Raw genomic sequence first — 21,456 nt, 5'->3', positions numbered from 1 at the left:
TCTGTATACCCATAGCCGCATTACTCCTCCCATCACCACTGGCAAGGACTATTGTACCTTCATATACAATTTGTCCTTCTGCAACTCGTTTATTTTACTGCGCACATTTTCAAGCATATTTACTTCAAGCACATGTTGTACCATGTGTCAGAATTTCTTTCCTTTTGAAGAATTAGTAGTATTCCATTCACAGGTGTATACCATATTTTGTTTATCCTTGATCCATCAACAGATATTTAGGTATTTTCTATTTCTTTTCCTTCTTTTTTTTTTTTGGTGCAAAATGTGTGGTTTATTAAAGCATGGGGACAATGCTGAAATGAACATGGGGATGCAAACATCTCCTTAATATTGTTCTCAATTCACACACATCTAGAAGTAGGACTGCAGAATTATATGGCAAATCCATTTTTAATATTTTGAAGAACTACCCTACTGTTTTCCATAATAGCTACTCCATTCCACATTCCCACCAGTAGTACACAAGGTTCTAATTTCTTCATACTGTTGTCAATGCTTTTTATTTTCTAGGTTACTTTTAATAGCAGGGTCATGGGGTTTTACTATAGTTTCGATTTGCATTTCCTTAATAATTAGTGACTTTGAGCTCTTTTCATGTACTTTTTGGCCATTTGCGTATCTTTTTTTTCTTTTTTTTACATCAGTGTCTACGTTCTTTACACATTTTATGATTGGGTTGTATTTTTGTTATTGAGTTGTAGGAGTTTCCTATATATTCCACATGCTAATTCCTTATTAGATATACAATTTGCAAATAATTTCTCTCATTCTTGTCACACTTGACTCTGTCCTTTGATGAATGAAAACTGATGTAGTCCCTTTCACCTATTTTTTCTTTTATTGTCAGTGCTTTTGATGGAATATCCAAGAAATTGATACCAAATCAAATGTCACACAGGTTCACCCTATGTTTTCTTCTAGTTTCATAGATTTAGGCCTTACATTTAGGTATTTAATCCATCATAAATTAAATCTTTTATGATGGTATAAGGTAAAGGGCCCAAGTTCATTCTTTTGTATGTGGATGTGCAGCTTTCCTAACACTTGTGGTTGAGGAGATGTATATGCCCATGAATGGTCTGAGAACATGTGTAGAAGATCATTTGACCACATATACAATGGTCTATTTCTGGGGTGTCTCTTCTATTCCATTGTACAATACATCTGCCTTTATACTAGCAAAACACTGCTTTGCTTACAGTAGCTTTGTGACAAATTTTCAAATCAGGAAAAATCAAGACAAGAGACTTTGTTCTTTATCACATGGTTTTCGTTATTTGAGGTCCCTTGAGATTCCATATGAACTTTAGGATGGATTTTTCTACTTATCTGTAAATGTTGAGATTTTGATAAAGACTTTATTAAAACCACACAGCTGAGTGACCTCAACAAGATAGAGGAACTGGAATCCTCAGGCTCTCATTGCCTCATGGAGACAGTGACTTAACATTGTATGGAATAAACTGGCCTTATGAGAACTCCAGGAGACAGTTCAGAGGTTGCAGCAATGAAGCTAAGTGTAGTCAAAAAGAGCTGCAATGAAACGGCTAAGAAAATGTGTTGAATTTACATGTGACAGCACCCTCACTCAGCACAATGGAAGTATAGTCAGGAAAAAAAAATCCCAGCTTCTCCCTGGATAAGGAAAGACACGAGTGGAATGTATGTCAAATGTTCTAGGTTTGCAGGGGAGCTATACTGAAGAACTGTTTTCTGTGTGGCTAACTCAGAGCTCTGAACTGAATGGGGCATTCTTTGGATGCTGTATTAGTTATTCAGCCTACCTGAACTGAATAAAGCAGACTGGAATGCTTAAATTGTATTTCTTACAGGCTGGAAAGTACCAGTCAGGATCCTGGCTGATCTGTTTCTGGCGAGGACACTCTTCCTGACTTGGGAGATGGCCAACTTCTTACTGTGTTTTCATGTGATGGAGAGAAAGAAAGAGTCTTTTTTTTTTTTTCCTTTATAAGGCCTCAGTCCTACTGGATTAGAACCATGCCTTTTACGACATCATTTGACATCAGTTACCTCCTAATGGCTTAATCTCCAGGTACAGTCACATTAGGACTTAGGGCTTCAAAATATGACTTTCGGATAGACACAATTCATATCAGAGCCCATACTTTGGAACTGGTAACAAGAAAGCACCTCTTGATAGAGACCAGAGAGTCTGCTTTACCACAGATAGTGAGAGCAAAAGATTATTGGGTCTTGAGAACAGAGGCACCTTCCACTGGGAAACTCCATATACAGTTCAAGAGAACACTTACTCTCAGAAAAGTCTGATAGGGTCCCAGATGCTCTACTTGAGCTGACTGGTGAAGGTCTTTCCTTGTATGAAACCAATCTGAAAAGACTGAGAAAGACGGCTGTTTTTTTTCCAAGCGCCATCAAAAGATCACGAAGAACACGTACACACAAATGGGAAAACATGGCTCACTCAAAAGAATAAAATAATCTCCAGTAAATGGCCCTAAAGAAAAGGCTTAAGAAATTCCTGACAAAGAATTCAAAATACCCATCCCAAAGGTGAACAATCAGCCAAAAGAGAAGGCAGATAATAGAATGAAATCAGGAATGATGCACATGCAAAATGAGAACATAGCAACAAAGAGAAACTATAAAATAAGAACTAAGCAGAAGCATGGACATGAAAAATATAATAACTGAAAAATTCACTAGAAAAAGGCAGGAGAAAGAATCAATGAACACAAAGACAAGCTATTTACATTCTTAAGTCAAAGAAGCAACAGAAATAGTCAGAAAAGTGAACAGAACCTAAGGGATTTACAGGACACCATCAAAGTAATATAAACATTATGGGAGTCCATTGGGATCATTCAACACAACCAGGGGGACTTATGTAGGGGATGCAAGGATGGTTTAAAATTTCAAATCAATCAGTCATCAATGTGGATACACCACATGAGCAAAATGAAGGATGAAAATCAGATCATCCACCTCAAACATCCATTCATGATAAAAACTCTCAACCTCCTGTAGCAAGGAAAACAGAACAAACCTATCAAACCATTGGAAACTAGAGCAAAACAAAAAAGCTTGCACATAGAAGGAAACCATAAACAAAACAGAAAGTCAGCCCACTGAATGGAAGAAGATAGATGCAGATGATGCATCCAATAAGGGATTAATACTCAAAATACACGAAGAACTTACATAGTTCAACATAAAGAAGACTAATAATTTGATTGAAAGAAGGACACAGGATCTGAATAGACATTTTTCAAAAGAAGACATCCCAGTGGCCAACAGACACATGAAAACATGCTCAACATCTCTCACCACCAGGGAAATGCAAGTAAATCAACACTACCATGAGATATCACATTACACCTGTCAGAATGGCTAAAATCAACAACACAAGAAATGAAGCGTTAGCCAGGCTATAGAGAAAAACGAACCACTTTCGGTGGGAATGCAGATTAGTACCGCCAGCTAAGGAATTCAAATGAGTTATTTAAGTAAACTGATAGGCTACAAAACACCACAGCAAGACAATTCATTGACATCAACAACAACAAAAAATGCATAATGCAAATGTGACATTAACAGAAACAGAAATCATAAAAAAGGAAGCATACAAATTCTGGACATGAAGAACTCGGTAACTGAAATAGAGAATGCAACAGAAAGCATCAACATCAGAATAGACTTGTGTACTACAGAAGAATCAGTAAAATAGGAGAGGAACTCTGAAATAACCCAGTATGAAGAGATAAACAGTGTAAAGGAAGCCTACTAGATCTATGGACACCACTGAAAAGCCACAATATCCAAATCCCTAGAAATCTGAAAGGGGAGGAGGGGGAGAAGCAGCAGAAAGTTTATTTAAAGAAATAGTGGGTGAGAACTTTCCCAGCCTGGGGAGAGATCTGAAATCCAAATTCATGAAGATATACACTATGCCATTTCTACAGTTCAAATGATCTTTTCCAGGACACTTTATAATAAAACTCTCAAAAATCAAAGACAAAGAAAGATCCTAAAGGCAGCAAGAGAAAATGAGATTGTAATATATGCAGAAATGATTTGACTATCAGCAGATTTCTCAGTACAAACCTTAGTAAGCCAGGAAAAAGCGGGATGATATACTCAAAGTGCTAAAAGAAAAAATACTGCCAACCATAAATACTCTATCTATCAAAATTATCCTTTAGAATTAAAGGATAAATACTTTCCCATATAGAACTAGGAGAATGGTATAAAACCAGAAGTCAGGAATCATAATGATGATTGGACCTGTCTTACAAGAAGTGGAAAGGAGTTTTTCAACCTGAAATCAAAGGCCACCAAACTAGTAACAAAAACTTACAAAAATATATAACACATTGGTAAAGGCTAATACTTAGTCCAATTGAGAAACTCTAATACTGTATATGAGGTGCATTACCTACTTAAATATACTAAAAAAAGGTTAATGCTATCAAAAATAACTGAAGCTAGTATAATTTGTTAACAAATATACAATATGAGAAAGGCAAACTCCAACACTAACTGCAGGATAGGGGCAACAAAAGGACAAGGTTTTTGTATGTCACAAACCATATACATACATATTATGTTGTTGTCAGTGTAAAGAAGACTGTTACAACTCTAAGATATTTTATGCAGGTCTCATGGTAACTGCAAAGCAAAATCTTACTGATACATAAAAGAGGTCATAACATGCCACCACAGAAAATCACCAATTTACAAAACACACACACACACACACACACACACACACACAACAAAACAACAACAACAACGACAAAAACAACAACAACAAACCACAACAACACCACACATGCTAAGAGAATAAAAAAAGAACAGGAAGTTCCAAACACCCCAAACCAATAAATGGCAATAGTAAGGCATTATGTATCAATAATAAAGGTATTTGAATTGAATTATCCAATACAAAATGACTGGATGCATTAAATACATGCTGCTAGCAAAAGACTCTTCAGTTCTAAGCACAACAGAGGCTCAAGATGAAAGAATTGAAAAAACACATTCCATGCAATTGGAAACCAAAAGAGATTAGGTACAGCTACGCTTGTATCAGACAAAACAGACTCTTTAAGCCAATAGCTAAGCTGTGACAAAGGAGGTCATTATATAATGATGAGGAGGTTAACTTATCAAGAAGACATAACCATGGTAAATACATATGCACCCAACATTGGAGGAACTAAATAAATGTTAGGCAAATACTAACGGATCTGAAAGGCAAGCAAGGGACTTCAATAGTCCACATTTAGCAATGCCAGGGCATTCAGACAGAAAATCATCAAACAATGTTGGACTTGAGCGATGTTTTAGACAAAGGAGACCTAATGTATGTAAGAATAGACACATTTAGAAAATTCCATCCCAAAGCAGCAGAATATGATCATCTCGAGTGCACATGGAACATTGTGCAGGACAGATCAGATAACAGGACAGAAAACACATCTTACCAAATTTAAAAAGACTCTTATCATGCAAATAGCTTTTCTGACTACAACGGTATGAAACCATAAATCAGGAATAAAAGGAAAACTGGAAAGCCTATAAATATATGGACTTTAGTAATATACTCATGAATCGCTAATGGTTCAGGAAGAAATCAAAAGGAAAACAAAAAACTATGGAACAAATGAGCATGAAAAAAAATACACACACAAAACAAAACACCAAAGGCTAAGGTAGGATGCAAAAGCAATTCTAAAAGGGAGCTTAATAGGCATAAATGAATGCACAAACATGTAAAACTACTGATAAAATCTAACATTACATTTCAAGGAACAAGAATAAGAGGAAGAACTAAGACACAATTACCAGAAAGAGGGAAATAACAAAATATCAGAGAAAAAAATAAATGAAATAGAGACTAGGAAAACCCAACTAAAAAGACAGGCTAACTGAATTTAAATTTAAAAAGAGATGTCAAAGAAAGGGGGGGTACTCAGAAGGGGGAATGAACCATGAGAGCCTATGGACTCTGGGATACAAACTGAGGGCTTCAGAGGGAAGGGGGGTGGGGGAATGGGATACGCTGTTGATGGGTAGTAAGGAGGGCACGTATTGCATGGTGCACTGGGTGTTATACGCAACTAATGAATAATGTATAGTGATATACATTACTGTGATATACAAATATATATATATATATAGTGATATACAAATAATGAATAAAGTAATGAATAATGTAAAGCAAACTTTACAACAAAAACTAAGGATATACTGTACAGTGACTAACATAACATAATAAAAATTATTATTAAAAAATAAATTTAAAAAGAAAGAAAAAAGAAAAGATCAACAAAACAAGGATCACAATTTTGAATACACAAAATTTTAGCTACATTAAGAAAAAGAAAGAATACTAAGTAAAAAAAAAATCAGAAATGAAGGAGGAAACATTACAATAGATACCCCAGAAATAGGATCATAAGAAACTACTGTACTCAATTATATACAAGAAAATCAGATAACCCAGGACAAATGGAAACCCAGAAAGAAATCCTGGAAACATAAAACTACCAAGACTGACTCAGAGGAAAACAGAAAGTATGAACAGACCAATAACAAATAAGATTTATTCAGCAATCAAACACCTTCCATGTGGCAGAGAGGAAGATGGAAATAGAGTAGGAGGACCCTAAGCTCACCTAGTCCCAGGAACAAAACCAGATAACTATAAAATCATCTAAATACCCAGAATTCAACCTGAAGATGAGAGAGCAAACTCTATAACTGAAGGGAGAGAAGAAGCCACATGAAGGTAAGTAGAAGGTGCAGAGACACGGTTTACGGCAGAAACAGATTGCAGGTGCTTGGAAGGAAGGAAGCCATGGTCACAGACAAGGGTGAGAGAGAGAAGAGCACACCAGGGAGAATACACAAAGAGAACACTTCCCCAAAGTTCCTGGCCAGGAGAACAAGGAGAACTGGATTTCTTGAGTTCTTGCAACCAACAGGGCTTAAAAGCCTGCACTTTTAAAAGTCAGTGGACTTGGCTGGGATAGAGCCCTGAAGGTGCTGTGCTGCTCTTCAAAAGAAGGCAGGCAAACAACCTGGGGACAGACAGCACGGAAACAGCCACCTGAAGGACACATGGGGGCACACAATGAGGAGATTATTCACTACTGTAAGAGAGCGTTCACCGAGTAGTGTTCACAGAGATGACTCTCCAGGAAGAAAGGAGCTGGCAGGTGCCATCTCCCTTCCCCAACCCTCAGCATAAACATGGAGCTACCTGTGGGCGGCAGCACAGCACCCACACTGGCTGCCTAACCTGCTTACACCAAGCCCCACACCATGTGCTCTGGCAGTCCTGCCCTTCCTCTCAGTGAAGCTTGCCTCAGTCCCAACATGGTGGGCCCCTCCCCCAAAGACCAGCACAAACCCCTGCCCATACCTCGTCTCCCAGCCAGAGAGATGTGCAGGGCTTCAGTTCTGGTGGAGGTGGTGGCAGGTCTCATTTTCACAAGCAGAGCAGAGCCCACCAAGTTAAAACTCATCACATTCAGGCCAGGGACCAATGACTGCCCACGGCAGGCAAGGAGAGCTTCTGCAGACAAGTGGTGTGAAGGACAGAGCAGCCAAAACACAGCAGCAGAGTGCACGCAGCACACAGCAGGGACACTCCCTGAAGTGACAGGCCCTGGACACTACCTTGTCTTAATAAAGCCATTACTCTCAGGACCAAAAGACACAAAAGGCTTTTCTAATACAGAGAAGAAGAGAGAGACATAGACAAAATTCCAAGACTGAGGAACTCATCCCACATGAAAGAATAAGGTATGGCCATGTTCAGGTAAGTAAGTAAAGCAAATCTGCATGACCTGCCTGATGTAGAACTTAAAGCAACAATCATAGCATACTTGCTGGGCTTGAGAAAGGAAAAGAAGACATCAGGGAGACCCTTGTCACAGAGATAGGAGAATGAAAAAAAAAAAAACAAGCAATCAGAAATTTTTAAAAATGCAATAAATGAGATTAAAAACAGACTTGATGCAATGAACAGCATGCTGAAGAAAAAAAGGAAAAAATTAGTGACCTCAAAGACAAAATGATGTAAAATAATGAACTGAACAAAAGAGAGAAAGAAAAATTATGCAACAAGAGAACAGACTTAGGGAACTCAGTGATTCCATCAAATGTAATAACATCTATATCAAAGGAGTCCCCAGAGAAGAAGAGAAAAGTAGGCAGGAAATTTGTTTGGGGAAATCATACCTGCACATGTCCCTAATGTGGGCAAGGAAACACACATCCAGATCCAGGTGGCACAGAGGACTCCAATCAAAATCAACAAAAGCAGACCAACACCAAGGCAATTGTAATAATATTTGGAAAATACAGTGATAGGGAAAAATTCCTAAAAGCTATAAGACAGAAGAGTTCCCTAACTGATAAGGGAAGACCTATATAGGGTTAGCAGATATGTCAACAGAAACTTGGCAGACCAGGAGCCAGTGGCATGAGATAGTCAATATGGAATGGAAAAAAACTGCAGCCAAGAATGTTCTACCCAGCAAAGCTGTCATTCAGATTAGGGAGAGACACAGTTTCCCAGACAAACAAAAATTGAAAGAATTTGTGAGATAGTCAATATGGAATGGAAAAAATCTGCAGCCAAGAATGTTCTACCCAGCAAAGCTGTCATTCAGATTAGAGAGAGACATAGTTTCCCAGACAAACAAAAATTGAAAGAATTTGTGAACACCGAACCAGCCCTGCAAGAAATATGAAAGGGGACTTTTTGAGTGGAATGGAGAAACCAAAAGTGACAAAGACTACAAGGGAACAGAGAAAATCTCCAGACACAATGACAAAACAAGTAATAAAATGGCACTAAATACATATCTATCATTAATTATTCTGAATGTAATTGAACTAAACGCTCCAATCAAAAGACACAGCATACCAGAATGGGTAAAAAAACAAGCAAACAAATAAGAACCATCTACATTATGCCTACAAGAGAATCATTTTAGACCTAAAGACACCTGCAGATTGAAAGGGAGGCGATGGAGAAACATCTATCATGGTAATGGACATCAAAAGAAAGCTGGAGTAGAACCACTTATATCAGACAAAATAAACTTTAAAACAAAGACTATAACAACAGACAAAGAAAGACACTACATAATAATAAAAAGGACAATCCAACAAGAGGATTCAACAATTATAAATGTTTATGCACCCAACATATGTTCAAGCAAATAAATAAAGCAGTTAATAGCAAACATAAAGGAACCAATTGATAATAATACAATAACAGCAGGGAAGTTTAACACTCTACTTACAACAATGGATAGTAAATCCCCCACATCAGGCTCCTCTGCTGGGAGCCTGCTTCTTCCTCTCCCACTCCCCCTGCTGGTGTTCCCTCTCTCGCTGGCTGTCTCTCTGTCACATAAATAAATAAAATCTTAAAAAAAAAAAAGAAGATTGATATCATACCATGCATATTTTCAGACCACAACACTATGGAACTTGACATCAACCACAAGAAGAAAATTAGGGAAGACCACAAATATACCAAGGTTAAAAAACAAACTACTGAAGAATGAATGGGTTAACCAGGAATTGAGAGAAGAAATTGACAAATACAAGGAAAACAAATGAAAATGAAAAGCCCAAAACCTTTGGGATAGTAAAGGTGGTACTAAGAGGGAAGTATATCAAACTAATGAGCCTCCTTCAAGAAGCAAGAAAAATCTCAAATAACCAACCTAACCTCACCTAAAGGAGCTAGGAAAAGAACAAGCAAAATGTAAAGCCAGCAGAAGGACAGAAATAATAAAGATGAGAGCAGAAATAAATGATATAGAAACAAAAGAAGACAACAGAACAGATCAATAATACTAGTAGCTGGTTCTTTGGATAAAATCAATAAACCACATAAGCCTCTAGCCAGACCTGAAAAAAAGAAAAGAGAAAGGACCCAAATAAATAAAATCACAAACAGGAGGGGAGAAATAACAACCAAAGCCACAAAAATACAAAAAAAAATTATAAGAGAATGTTATGAAAACTATATGCCAACAAATTTGACAATCTGGAAGTACCTAAATTCCCAGAATCGTACAAACTACCAACACTGAAACAGGAAGAAACAGAAAACCTGAACAGACCAATAACAAACAAAGAAATAGTCAGTAATCAAAAAACTCATAACAAACAAAGCCAGGAAATGATGGCTTCACTGCTGAATTCTATCACACATTTAAAGAAGAGTTAATACCTATTCTTCCAAAGCTATTCCATAAGACAGAAATGGAAGGAAAACATCAAATTCATTCAATGATCAATATAGTATTTTACTGGGGGTGCCTGGGTGGCTCAGTTGGTTAAAAGCCTGTCTTCAGCTTGGGTCATGATCTCAGAGTCCTGGGATTGAGCCCCGCATCCAGCTCCCTGCTCAGGGGGGAGCCTGCTTCTCCCTCATTCCATACCGTCCTCCCACTCATGTGTGCTCTTCTTTCAAATAAATAAAATCTTAAAAAAAATACACCCATATGTTACTGACACAAAAACAGATATATAGATCAGTGGAACAGAATAGAGAACCAGGAAATGCATCCTCAACTCTATGGTCAACTAGTCTTCAAGAAAGCAGGAAAGGATACTCAATGGAAAAAAGACAGTCTCTTCAATAAGTGGTGCTGGGAAAACTGCACAGCCACATACAGTAGAATGAAACAGGACCACTTTCTTACACCATACACAAACGCAAACTCAAAATGGATGAGAGATCTAAATGTAAGACAGGAATCCATCAAAATCCTAGAGGAGAACTCAGTCAGTAACCTTTGACCTTGGCTGTAGCAATTTGTTACTAGACACATCCCAGAGGCAAGGGAAACAAAGGCAAAAATGAACTATGCTAAATAAATATAAACTAAATAGGCTAAAAATAACCTTATGCACAGCAAAGGAAACAATCAATAAAAAAAACCATCTACTGAATGGAGAAGATATTTGCAAATGATATGTTCAGTGAGGGGTTAATATCCAAAATATACAAAAAAACTAATAATTCCACACCAAGAAAAAAAATAACCCATTATAAATGGGCAGAAGACATGAATACAGAGTTTTGAAAGAAGACATCCAAATGGCCAACGGACACATGAAAAGATGCTCAACATCACTCATCATCAGGGAAATAGAAATGAAAACCAGAATGAGGTATCACATCACACCTGTCAGGATGGTTCAAATTAACAACACAGGACATAATACGCTTTGGTGAAGAAGTGGAGAAAGGGGAACCCTCCTGCCCTGTTGGTGGGAATGCAGGCTGGTACAGCCATTGTGGAGAACAACATGGGCGTTCCTCCAAAAGTTAAAAATCAATTACCATATGATCCAGAAATTGCACTACTGTGTATTTACCAAAAGAAAATGAAAAGATATTTGAAAAGATATATGCACCCCTATGTTTACTGCAGCACTTTTTTACAATAGGCAAGATATGGGAACTGAAGTTTCCAGCCATAGGTGGATGAATGTACACACACACACACACACACACACACACACACATCCGCTGGAATAATACTCAGCCTTGAAAGAGACTGGGATTGTGCCATTTGCAACCAGATGGATGGACCTACAGGGTATCTTGCTAAGTGAATAAGTCAGTCAGAAAAAGACAAATATCATATATGTAATCTAAAATAAAACAAAGCAATAAACAAAAAGAAAACAAATGAAAAAATAAACAAAAAGCAGAATTAGAACTACTAGCACAGAGAACAAATTGATGGCTGCCAGAGGGGAGTGGGAAGATGGGAAAAAGGGGGAAGGGGAGTGGGAGATGACAGCATTTCAGTTATGGAGTGAATAAGTGTCGAGTGAAAGGCACAGTCTGTGATGTGGTAATAGGGATGTTATGAGACAGGTGGTAGCTACACTTGTAGGGAGCATAACATAATGTTTAAACTTGTCCAATCACCATGTTATACACCTGAAACTAATGTAACAACTATGTCAATTACACCCAAAATTTTTAAAAAAGGTACAAATAAATAAATGTGTTAGTCTCCAAACAGAGGCTGCTGTTAGTATAACAACTGAAGAAAAATGTAGCAAAGAATCAATGAAGTTACCATTGTTCATGAAATTATCACATTTTATTAAGACTCTCTACCTGTAGCTTCTTTTGTATTTACTTACGTGAACATGCATATGGACACCGTTTTCACATATTATCATCTCCATCATTATATGGGATAACAAAGGCTATTAGAAAAAGTTTTATTTACTACAGAAATCACATTATGTACCTTCCCCAATAATGGAATGAAACTAAAATCAAGAGTGGAAGGAAAAATGGAAAATTCACAAGTACATGGAAATTGAAACCAAATTTTAAACAATGAATGTATCAAGGAAGCAAACACAGTGGAAACTAAGAAAAAATAGCTCAATACAAATGAAAATGAAAATACAACTGTGAAACTTATAGGATTCATTGAGACCAAATACTAAGAGGTAAGTAATGGCGGTCAACACACTTGAAAAATCAAAAGATCTCAAACCGACAACAATTTTCTTTTTTATAAACACTATGTATATAATTTTAATAGCCTTGCCTTATCATCACTCTAGTTTTGTGGCATTATTTGTAATTCGTCTTTATTTCTCATATTAGTTGAGTCCTCTTATTTCATAAAATGGATAGTAATGACTCAGTTTTCATTTTGTATTTTCATAATTTGAGACTTGTCTGTTTCTTAGTCAAGTTTGTTTAATAAATAAATAAATCATCAGCAGCAATAAAAGTGTCGATTTTGTTAATCTTTCAAAGGACTAACTATTGGGTTTTGTTGATTTTGTCATTTGTTTTTCTACTCCCTATTTTATCTGTGCTATAATCTTTTGTATTTCCTTCCTTCTGCGTCCCACGGGTTCACTTTGTTCATCTTTCTGAGTTCCTTAAGTTTTCAGGTAAGGTGTTGATTTGAGATCACCTTTTCATGTGAGCATTTAGCATTTATAAATACAAGTTTTCCCCTTAGCATAATTGTTGTGTCACGTAAGTGTTGATGTTTTTTTGGTTTGCGTTTATATCCAATTATTTTGTAATTTCCCTTCTGTTTTCTTCTTTGATCCATATTCTTTAGTCTATATTGTTTAATTTCCACAAATTTTCTAATTTTGCTGTTTTGTTTTTGTTACTTATTTCTAACTGCATCCCACTGTGGTCAGAGAAGGTGCTTTCTATGATTTCTATGTTCTTAAATCTAATGAAATTTCATTTGTGGCCTAATATATGGTGTAATGTGGAGAATGTCCTGCGTGCACTTTCAAAAGAAACAGGTGTATTCCACTCTTGTTGAGTAGAGTGTTGTGTATAAGTATGTTAGATCTAATTGGTATATTGTGTCATTGCAGTCTTGCATTTGCTCACTTACCCTCTGCGGGTGCATTATTAAAAGGAGAGTATTGAAGTCCTTCACTATTTTTGTAGAACTTTTGATTTCTACTTGTAATTTCATCAGTTTTGGTTCATATAATATATTTTGATTTTGTGTTGTTACATGATGATTTGTGTTTATCCTCTTTATTAAACTGTTCTTTCCTTGTCCCTTATAATCATTTCTGCTTTAAAGTATATTTTGTCTAAGACCACACCCACTTCTTTGTCTTCCTATTTACTATTTGCTTGAAATATTTTTTCCATCATCTGATATTATCTATGTTTTTGGATTTAATCTGATTCTTATATATAGAATATAGTTGGATAGAATTTTTTAAGCCCTTTTAATTATCTTCTCATTTTCGTTTTTGAATACAGTTCAGTTACTTTTTGTTGTTACTCTGGGATTACACTTAATATACTAATGCTATAACCATCTAATTTGAATTTATACTATCCTAATGTAATTAACATAAAAAACTCTGCTCTTATACAACACAGTCTACAAATGTTTCAGTTATTGATGCCATAGACTTCAATCTTCACACAAAATGTTTTCCAAAACAGACAGTAATAATTGGTTTTGTATAAATTACTTTGTTAAATCATTTACAAAGCAAAAACAAAAGAGCTACAAACCAAAGTTACTATAAAACTAGATTAAAATGGCCCATGTATTTACCTTTAACAAATTTCTATTTCTTTATAAGGTGTTATCATCTAGTGTGTTTCATTTGGACTTGAACGGCTTCTATTAATTATTTTTTGCAGTTTAATTCTACAGTTAACAAAATTCCTGAGCTTTTCTTTATTTCAGAAAGTCCCAATTTTTGAAGGTAGCTTTTCATAGATGTAGGATTCTTGCTTTACAGTTTTTCCTTTAGCACTCTGAATATTTCTACTTCCTGTAAACCTTCCTAGGGAGAATTATGCCGATAACCTTACTGGAGAGCAGTGTATGAGCAGTGTATGAGTCACTTCTCTGTTGCTCCCCATTTCTTTTTTTGTTTTTGGCTCTCAACAATTTCACTGTAATGTCTTAGTGTGAGTCTCTGAATTTAACCTGTTTGGAGCTCACTGAGCTTCTTACTTTGTCTGCATGCCTTCCAACAAATGTGCAAAAGCTTTGAACATAATTTCTGCAAATAATTTGTCTCCTCCCTTCTCTTTTCTTTCTGGAACTCCTATCAGGTATATATTAATCCAACGGATTATATTCAAGAAGTGAAGTAAGTTCTTTTAGCTCTTCTTCTATTTCCTTTGTGTTCTTTAAATTTGATAATTCAGTTGTCCTATTTTAAAGTTTGCTGATTCTTCTGCCTGCAGAAGTCACACTTAGAATGCCTCTGATCAGCTTTCATTTCAGTTACTCCGTTTTTTAGTTCTGCAATTATTTCTTTTTATGTGTCCTATGTCTTTATTGACATTTCAATTTTGTTTGTACATTGTTTTCTCTGTGCATGTTTTCTTTTATCTCTTGGAGCATTGCTAAGTTGTTTTACAATCATTGTGTAGTAGACAGGATTCTTTCTGCTTTTTTTCTCTTTTTTAAAGATTTTATTTACTTGAGAGAGACAGAACGAGAGAGAGCACAAGCAAGGGGAACTGCAGGCAGAGGGAGAAGCAGTTGCACCACAGAGCAGAAAGCCTGACGTGGGGCTTGATCCCCAAACCCTGAGATCATGACCTGAGTTGCAAGCAGATGCTTCATCGACTGAGCCACCCAGGTGTCCCCAGAATTCTTTCTCAAGGACAATATTGTGATTTTTTTTCCTTGTTGAAAAGCATACGTATAAATCATATAATGTACTAACCACCTTGTTGGTTTTTTTTTTTTTTTAAGTAGCCTATTTATTGCTAGGAATGGACATGAAATATAACAAAGTTCTTTCAGGACTATTCTAGCCTGTGCCTTTCCCCTGGTGTGTATACTGACATCCTAAGTCCACTTGTATATATGGTTGCTTTGGAATGCTGTAGTCTTTAAACAGTTGGTTCCCAAAAGAGAAAAAGACAAAGTTAAGGGGACTATTTGAATCTATTACAGGGGCGCCTGGGTGGTGCAGTCGTTAAGCGTCTGCCTTCGGCTCAGGGCATGATCCCAGCGTTCTGGGATCGAGCCCCACATCAGGCTCTTCCACTGGGAGCCTGCTTCTTCCTCTCCCACTCCCCCTGCTTGTGTTCCCTTTCTCACTGGCTGTCTCTCTCTGTCAAATAAATAAATAAAATCTTTTTAAAAAATAATAAATCTATTACGAAGCACTTCAGCCAGACGAAGAGGGTCCAATAGCAACAGCTGCCCACCTTTCTCTGTGACCCTCCATAAAGAGAAGCAGTAATGAGAGCTCAGATTTCTAATATCCGGATAAGTCGACTGATAAGCTGCTCCAAGAACATATGTACATCTGCCTGACACAGGACTGCGCTACTCCTAGAGGACAGATATCTGCTACTGTGCTGAGAGGAAATTGATCAAGATTAACTATTTAAGGTTTCCTGGAAGTGGCAATACAGTGCAAAATGGTTTCAAAGTGGTTATGTTATATCAGGCATATTTTGCCAGTACACCTGCTGTCTAAGAAAGGACTATTTCTGGTGCTTCCTAGTCTGTGAAGTTTCTTCTCATGTCATACACTTTTAAAGTTTTAAGTATGTTTCCAAAATTTCCTACTTAAAGAGGATTTTGCAATCAATGTTTCCACATACCTGAGAATTACTGCCCATGTCCCAACAAGACACTAAGGGTCCACTAACCTGGTTCCATCTTGGGTACTACAGTTGACATCAGCCCCATATTTAAGAAGGTGTTGAACAATGCAGAGCCATCCTCCTGCAGAAGCTTCATGCAGAGCAGAGTAGCCAGCATTGTCTTGATGATTCACATCACAAATCTTGTTTTCCAGGCAGTACAACACCAATTCCTGTGCAAAGAAGCAGGGGGAATGCTGTGAGAACTGCACAATGAATCTCATAATGATGACTTCATAGTTTGGTAGTACCCACTTTCAAAGACATTTACCATTAGTCTTGCGAACCCCCTGCAGCTATGGCAGGTAGTGCATACATGTTGGTGAGGGAGCACAAGCATGTGTTTGCTAGAAGCACATCTATTTCCTGAACCGCAGTTAGTGATAACAGAATGGTTGGCATGTCAGAACTACTCAATCCCACATGCAACATCTATCCTGTCTTTGTAGGTATTGCTCCTTCCAACTCATGATAAACCAACTGCTGTCACTGGATTTCATCTGCAAGCAACTGAGCTAACTATAAAATCCTTCCAGAGAATTCTCTCCAGATAACCCGGAAATCTCCAAAACAGACATGTTGACAGAAACAAGACATTGAAGCAACCACCAAAACTATCCCCAAACTAAAAAAGTGCTATTGTTTCAAGAGACTATGTGAATGCATGATAACACGAATATGTCCTGAGTGCAAAACAAGTTATAATAGATCTATGTAGGCTTACAATAAGAACATAATCAAGTACTGAGACAATATAACTTATCACTGACATCAGCCATGTTGGCTAGGGATATGGCAATAACTTTGGTGCAAAGCTGGAACGCCCAGCCCAGTCCCTGATCTGGAGGGGGTTGTACTCTCAGTTTGTTGCCCTTCCTTGTGCCATCCCCAGCCAGGGTGCCTCCTCACCAGCATCAAGGAGCAGCATCAGTAGTTTCTAAATCCAGACACCCACAAGGACACCAACCTCATAGCCAAGCTGGGCAGCCCGCTGCAGGAGGGTCTCACCAGCGTTCTTATTGACCACAAATCGCTGTCTTTCTGGCAGCATGGGCTGTGACTGGGAAGTCTCTGGAGGGGGACTTGAGTGTAGCAGCCTTTGTAAGATCTCAGAAGGTGGCGGTAATTGTTGCAAAAGATTGAAGGATTTCTGATCCTGGTTGGCTGATGACAGGTAATAGTTGGAACTGGGCTCTTCCTGCTTTGTGACTCCTCCAATGTTCACCTATTACAAAACCAAGGAGCATACACATTTAAGGCTGTCTTCCAGACATGCCTCTTTCCCTCCTACCCAAGTCAAAAATCATAGTGGAAGGCGGCAGCTTTTCCTTTTATTTGGGGGAAGGGAGCGAGTATGGGAGGTGGGGGTTTGGAGGCTAGTTAAGAGAAGTTTTCAGAAGAGGTTTCGTTTTTACCAGTTTGACAGTTCACCAACAAACAGGAGGCATGCCTCCTGGAACAGGAAAGTAACTTTGGGGGAGGAGCCTAGGAAAAGGAAAACTTTGTTTTTGAGAATCAGTCAGCAGATGGACTAGCTGAGAGGGATGAGTGAAGTGCCTGCACAAGCCTGATTCAGAAGGGGATTGTCAAAGTAGTACCCAACAAGTGTCAGGGGGTACCTTGCCATCAGCGTTCTCCACAGAGCAGTCCCCTGGCACTGACAAACCCTGCCTTGTTTTGTGGGAAATCAAATGCTTTGTTTTGCATACTCTTTTCCCAGATGGTTTCTCACTGTTCTTGGTGTATCTCTGCAGCATGGAAGCAGCTTGGTGATCCTTTTCATCTGTGCACAACACATGCGTCTTCTGAGTTTCTTTAATTTTCAGCTTTTCGGAAAGCGACCTTGATGTTGGTATGGTACTTGTACTGACAGATGAAAGGCTCTTTATGGGCAGAGTAGTAGAGCATATAGGAAAGCCTAAGGTGGGGGATGGTGTGCAGGAGAAAGAGATGGGTGAGAAGAAGCTGGTATTACAAATGCAGCCAGCACAGAAAGAAAAACCCATTATTAGCGCTGATTACTGGACTGGCTTTACATTTTAAAGATAAAGGAACTATGTTTCAAAGCATAAAGTGTTTTAACCATCCCACATTCAAATAACAATTAGGTTAACCCATAAAATCCCAAGCTGGAATTTTTTTTTTCAAATGCCAGGGACAAGGGACCAAATGCTAACCCTTCCTGCTTTCCCACCCAAACTCACTGGACCTGGGTAAAGGACTTTCACACTGATGGCCAGACTGGGTGCTCAGACCTAGCAATCAGATTCAGTCTGAGGCTGGAATGAGAGTGTTGGCAAGCCCCCGGCATCAGACTTCCCTTCCTAGTCGTGATAGGCTTGATAGGCAGTATCACAGGAAGGGAAGCTCCTTCCCTCTCAACCGTGCTCTGCACTGTACATTGTGGAAGAAAATGTGCAGGCTGAAAGGATGTGAGGAAAGACCTCCCTGCCTGCCACATCCTAGCCAGTCAACTTTACTCAAGTCCTCATGGGTTCTCTCCCACAGAGAACAGGTGATACACACTCTCGTTGTGAGGCAGGCAATCCTGCATATCTTGTTCATTGTCACTGGGTTTGAAGGACTCTTTTTTTTTTTTTAAGATTTCATTCATTTATTTGAGAGAGAGAGAGAGAGAGAGAGAGAGCGCCACTGAGAAAGGGAACACAAGCAGGGGGAGTGGGAGAGGAAGAAGCAGGCTCCCAGCAGAGGAGCCTGATGTGGGGCTCGATCCCAGAACGCCGGGATCACGCCCTGAGCCGAAGGCAGACACTTAACCGCTGTGCCACCCAGGCACCCCTGAAGGACTCTTCTGACCAGCTTCTATTGCTTTTGGCCTCTGCCCCTTTCCTGCAAGGCTTGTCCTTGGAGCTTTTATTTCCCTGGGCAGTGACCTCACCTTGAACTGTGTGAGCCATTTTCTTCTCGACCTTCTCGCCAGGTGTGCTCTCTGCCGTTGATACCTGTTGTTTCCACCATTTTCTAAGGTGTAGCAAGTGGTGTTGCTTCTTAGGATGGAGACCTGTTAATTCAATGCACACTTCAGTCTGGTCAGCTCACTGTAGTGTGGTTGTTCTAGGTGGTAGGAGGAATCGTCTCCCCTTTCCCTCTAAGGTGAGTCATCTAATGAAGAAATAACTACAAATTAAAAAAAAAAATCTTCCTGCTTTGGAGGGGGGCCAACTGTCTTGCCCATCATTAATGGAGGTGGGAGAGGGGAGAGGTGTGGTTACTGCCTCTGCTTGAGTATGTCACCAAGTCTTGGGAGAGGACTTATTCATCTTTGGCCATGTTTGAGCTTGAGCTCCTGCAACTGGGGAAGGACAGATGTGAGTGGCTTCCCCAAGAAGGGAATGGAATCTGCAATAGGATTTCCTTTGTGCATGTGTAGGGTGGGCAGCAAGACTCATGGTCATCCACTTTGTCTACATGCAAAGGCCACTGAGCAGGCAGCCAAAGCCAAATCTTACCTTTGGAGACCCATCTTTGTTTCACTTTCTGCAGAGGGTCCTCTGGAATTTCTTCCACAGTGGTCTCAGTGTGATTTCTGTCATCTGATAGTTTGTGTTTTCTGTCCAGTCGGACGGTAGGGTCGTGCTTGCTCATGGGCCACCTGTCCATGAAGTACTTCACAGAAATATCTTTCTCCTCTAGGGCTTTCAACAGATTGTATTTCTTTGCAGCACTATCTTCACCTGGGGGAGAGGAGACAATGAGGGCCCAAAGGTCATCATGAGAACACAGGACTGCCATAGCCAACATAATCTGCTACCAAAACACCCTTCTCTTTAAAGACAAGGAATCTTTCATTAGAAGTACAAAATCCTCAGAAATAGAAACCCCCAAAGGAGAGCCAGGTGAAGACAACTATCAGTTAAAGCAGAAATCAAGAGTGGAACTGGTTGAAACATATATGCCGTACCTCCTATACGGTACAGACTTGTAACTTTGTCATTTTTAAAACTGGAGGCATGACAGAACCAAGAAAGGAGATGAGAAGAGACATGAGGCATGAACATCATCTGTCAATAAATGGAAAACTAATGTAATGAAGAGATATCTCCCAAATGTTAGGTATACAAATGACAACATCAATATTTACTTGGGTTGCAACGCAGGACAGATGATGCATAAACAGGGGCAGAAAAATAGTGCTAAAACAAAGCAGGTCCTTGATGGACAGAAGCAATGGTCTCTCCTAAAGGTCTCTGGAGCTCTGAGCCTACAGCCCAAGCTGCTGCTGACACCTGCCAGAGAAGCAGAGGAAGGCAGGAAATCTGGGTAGAGCAAGGGCACTGGGGAGAAAACCTTACTAGTAAAGCCAAAGGAAAGATTTCTTAGCATATGCAAAAGTACAACTTTATAGGCAACTTTACAGGACACAATCTCCTTACTGTAAATCCTTTTCTGTCCTCTTTTCTCACATTATTGAAGAGGTGGTCCCATTTCCCAACCAGGAGGAAGTCTTTGAGACTCCAGCACCTCAGTAACATCATGAAGAGGCACAAGAACACTATTCTTCTTTTGAACACCTAACAATCTTCTTTTATGCCTTTCTTTACATGCAAGTATCTAAGGTCCCTCTAAAGACAGGGCTCCATTCCCTTCATTGTCAGTGTCTCTTTTCACACCTGGCTCAAAGCAGGCGGGTGAAGGCAGAATTAGCTAGGTGACATCATATTGCCTTTTAAATCCATAACAGAATTGCTGTTTAAGCAACACTTTTAAATCCATAACAGAATTGCTGTTTAAGCAACACAGAACCTCACTGTGTCTTCCCTGCTACATATCTTTAGAATAAGAATCTCTCAACTCCTGGTATTTTTTTTCAAAGCACAAATATATTTTTATTTTATTTTTTAATTTTAATTTTTATTATTATATTAGTTAGTCACCATACAACACACCATTAGTTTTGTTTTTTTTTTTTGAGCAAAAGCTATATTTATTTATTTTTTATTTTAACGTTTTTTTTTATTGTATTATGTTAGTCACCATACAGTACCTCCCTGGTTTCTGATGTGAAGTTCGATGATTCATTAGAAGACATCATTAGTTTTAGATGTACTAGTGTTCCATGATTCATTGTTTGCGCATAATACTCATCACTGGGCTAGCCCATCCCCCACTCCCCTCTCCTCTGAAACCCTCAGTTTGTTTCCCAGAGTCCACAGTCCGTCATCTCCCCCTGTTTTTGCCCCCTTCATTTTTCCCTTCTCAACTCCTAGTATTTTAAATTCTACATCCAGGCTTTGCATTTT

At 38.6% G+C, this 21,456-nt stretch overlaps 1 protein-coding gene across 1 annotated transcript in view; it reads right to left on the bottom strand.

Moving 5' to 3' along the window:
- Positions 1 to 19,948, bottom strand: part of LOC148107019 (BCL-6 corepressor-like) — a 29,757-nt gene extending 9,809 nt beyond the window's left edge. The window contains exons 1-5 of the mRNA XM_087859303.1: positions 19,666 to 19,948; positions 18,993 to 19,217; positions 17,815 to 18,113; positions 17,163 to 17,420; positions 16,202 to 16,368 (exon numbers count right to left, since the gene is read on the bottom strand). Of these exons, the coding sequence (XP_087715429.1) occupies positions 16,202 to 16,368; positions 17,163 to 17,420; positions 17,815 to 18,113; positions 18,993 to 19,217; positions 19,666 to 19,948 (1,232 nt within the window). The remainder of the gene's footprint in view (positions 1 to 16,201; positions 16,369 to 17,162; positions 17,421 to 17,814; positions 18,114 to 18,992; positions 19,218 to 19,665) is intronic.
- Between the last annotated feature and the right edge of the window lie 1,508 nt (positions 19,949 to 21,456).

Source organism: Ursus americanus, chromosome 37 (genome assembly GCF_024610735.1).
Source record: "Ursus americanus isolate L20-20 chromosome 37, mUrsAme1.1.p, whole genome shotgun sequence".
In the NCBI taxonomy this organism is placed as follows: Eukaryota; Metazoa; Chordata; class Mammalia; order Carnivora; family Ursidae; genus Ursus; species Ursus americanus.
Note: the sequence above shows the minus strand (reverse complement) of the source record. Positions and strands in the feature narration are given on the sequence as shown.